The 3,384-nt window shown below is 38.4% G+C and overlaps 1 protein-coding gene across 1 annotated transcript in view; it reads left to right on the forward strand.

Moving 5' to 3' along the window:
* Positions 1-3,384, forward strand: part of LOC111862335 (mucin-17) — a gene marked incomplete in the record, with an annotated part of 180,990 nt that overhangs the window by 150,558 nt on the left and 27,048 nt on the right. Inside the window, 2 exon segments of the mRNA XM_033750626.1 lie at positions 1,771-1,900; positions 2,290-2,436. Coding sequence (XP_033606517.1) covers positions 1,771-1,900; positions 2,290-2,436 — 277 coding nt within the window.

The following is a 3,384-nucleotide window of genomic DNA, read 5'->3' on the forward strand; positions in this document are numbered from 1 at the left end:
AACCATCTGTTTAAGGCTTCAAATACAATATTTATGTCATTTTTAAAGTTTTCAAATTTAGAGTTCTTAAATATTATACTAGTGTCATCTGCATATAGAATTGGTTTAGATTTATTGTTGATGGTTTTAGATAGATTATTCATGTAGAGAAGAAAAAGTAAGGGACCTAAAATTGATCCGTGTGGAACACCGTGCTTTATAATTCCCCAGTTTGAAAATGCATTATGACTGGAGTTTTTATTATTTATTTCAACTCTTTGATACCTGTTTTTGAGGTATGATTTGATCCATTCATTAGATTTGCCAGTTATTCCATAGAAATTTAATTTCGATAGTAAGATAGTTAGTAATCCAATCAAGATTCTTATGTTTTTAAGAAGTCTAAGGGTTGGCATCATCCTTAGCCATTTCACTCCAATCACCAACACCACACCCTATTTATCTAAGACCCATTTTGATATTATCTACCTATACCTACACATCTCACATGACCTCTTCCCTCAAGTTTACTGACAAGAATTCTGTATGCCCTTCTTACATCCCATAATTATTTGTCGGTCCCATCTGAAAAGGAAAAAGAGACTGCACACATATTAAGAGCCAGAGATGTAGGAGCACCGGCTGGTTTAGGTACACCTGGATTGACTGGTACCCTATCAGGGAGTCGCTAGGGATGGGTGGCCTTAAGGTGGGAGAAGCAGGAGCAGTTGGAGAGTAATCTCTGTGAGAACTGAGCAACAGGGAGAAAAGTGAGACCAAGCACAGGCTTCAGAAAAGAATGAATGGCAGTACACTTGTAGGCCATTCAGGATGAATAGCCTAAAGGAGGGAGAAAAGTAGCAAGTAGAGCCATCGCTATGCAACAACCGCGAGATGGGCAAACATGCCAGGGCCTTTTCTGGGCAACAGCTAGGAAAACACATCTCCACAGCAACAAACACAAACACAACATCACAAGATTTGCTTTTTGTATGTGGTCTGTGGTGAGATGTTACAAGCAAAGGACAATGTTAAAGCTTAGTGAAGGGCACGATCTGCTGTACTGAGCCTGGACTGACAGTGGCCTTGTATAGTGAATTGAATTGAATTGACTATGTTATTGACTGTATATATATATATATATATATACAGTCAATAACATATGTAACATGTAAAATGTAAATATATTATATATCCTGACAAGAAACAAACGACAGACCCGTCCTCTCATCAGAGAAGGTGCTCCACATGGACAGGAAAATAACTGTCAAACAGAAATTAATACCTGGTCATGAGCCCAAAATAAGAGCTCAACACCAAAACAGACTGACTGACTCGCTGACTGACCATCAGTCACAAGGTGACTTTGACTTTGACTTTGAAAGCTTACTCAGTTCTATATGGAAGTCTGTGAAGAGAGGACTTGAGTGTGTGAAGCTGAAGAATCTCCATTGTTGGAAGCCACTGCCAGGGAACGGCTGGTATAGACACAGCAGGCTGAAAAAGCTTAGTGGGTGGTGTTGCAATTTGTGAATTGTGGAGATTAGCGGTGGCAATGTAATTGATTGGCATTTCAAGTTGGGTGTATAAGTGGCCAATAAATACATTCACCAATCCAAACCCCATCTACAGTCATACATATTTCATGGCAATATTCTCATATATCAAGGAATTAGCCTTTTATAATGAACCGTTTGGACTAAAACATGTTAAATGAAGAATTCATTATAATTTTGTTTAGATTGAACTAAGTGGGTATCATTAAAATAAAAATGTGCAATATTGTTGCAGTTATCAGACAATGTGGAGGAAGCACGGCTACAGGATGTGTTCAGGAAGTCACTACGGACCAGTAATTACAGTCTGGGCAGTACCGAGGTGTTTGCTAATAAAGACCTCATACACCACATCAAAGCTGAAGGTGGGTGCTGTAAAACCTTCATTCTTAACAGTATGCATCCTCTTATGTGTTATTAATAGGGTATATAAAAGGTACAAAAGTATGGCAGTATACACAACAATATTCTGTATTTAAAAACAAAGTAAACACCACTGTATCAACATTTGTTTTTATTGACGATACATGTTTCGACCCTTATAGTGGGTCATCATCAGGCATACAATGATACTAGTATCAGTTATTGAATTGCATCTAAATATTTGCATCTAATTCTTCAATAAGGATCCTTATTGTACTCTTGAGTTTTCTAATGCATAAAACTTCATGTCAAGTACACTGAAATATGTAAGATCATTAAGACCAACAAGTTGAATGTAATTAATACCTGAAATTCACGGTTCTGCATGCAGACTTTGATGAATGTGAGAGCCGCCAGTTCCATGACTGTTCTGAACATGCTCAGTGTTTTAATCTTCGTGGCACATACACATGCAGTTGCCAGGATGGATACACAGACCTCTCAGAGAACCCCCTATTCCCAGGAAGAGTCTGCTCAGGTGAGTGGATTAATCATAATGAAGCAGTTCTCAAGAAATAGGGCTGTCTTCCATAAGTTAATTATAACTTCAGGCTGTAGGAGTGAGGGTGGGTCATGACCAAATGTCATAAGAATTACCTGAAATGAAAATAATACATAAATTCTTGTCCCCATAATGAATGTGAGAATGACAGGTGTTCCTCATATGAAATAAAAAGATAGCAGAAACATAAAATTAAAAAAAAAAATGGGTAGCATTTATTTACAACTTAACACTCTGCAGACCGGCGATTTAAATATTTAAATCACCCTGGGGACCAGCATTTTTAAACCTACTACCCTAGCTTGTGCACTGTTCACTTCAAAAATTAATATAAAATCTCCTAATCAATTTTATGACCTAAAATTTTTGGAGAACACTTACCAATGCTCCTAGAAGTGCTTGAGAGTGTGATATTTCTGGAAACATTCCCCTTTGTGAAGTGGCATTACACAGAACTTGCACATGTAGACACTCATACTCCTTTTGTTGTGTACTACGCAAACACGGCATCACCTAGAAGGCTGCTTCCCCTTGGCATGTTCACTCTTCACAATTTTCACGAGGGTATGTTCCCACATATCACCCGAGAGTTGCCCAGGGGGTTCCGCAAGAGGCCTGTATGGGGTGGGAGTTGATGGACCCGGTCAAACTAAGTCTGTATCTGCCGTCGGTTCTGCCGCCACCATCTGGTCTGTAGCCCAGGCTTTTGCCACATTCAGCAGAAATGCCTTGTATTTCAATTTTGAATGAGCTTTTAGATTTTTGAAAAAAAAAAATGAATTGAAAATGGCACAATTTATAAGCCACAAGGCAATTTTCTTTGTCCCCTTTACTGTTTTCCGAGGAAGAGAATAATAAGCCAAGTATTGATCGGCTCTATCAACTCCCTTCATGAACATATTATACTTGGAAATACAAACAGGC

The sequence above is a fragment of the Cryptotermes secundus genome, unplaced genomic scaffold (genome assembly GCF_002891405.2).
Source record: "Cryptotermes secundus unplaced genomic scaffold, Csec_1.0 scaffold408, whole genome shotgun sequence".
In the NCBI taxonomy this organism is placed as follows: Eukaryota; Metazoa; Arthropoda; class Insecta; order Blattodea; family Kalotermitidae; genus Cryptotermes; species Cryptotermes secundus.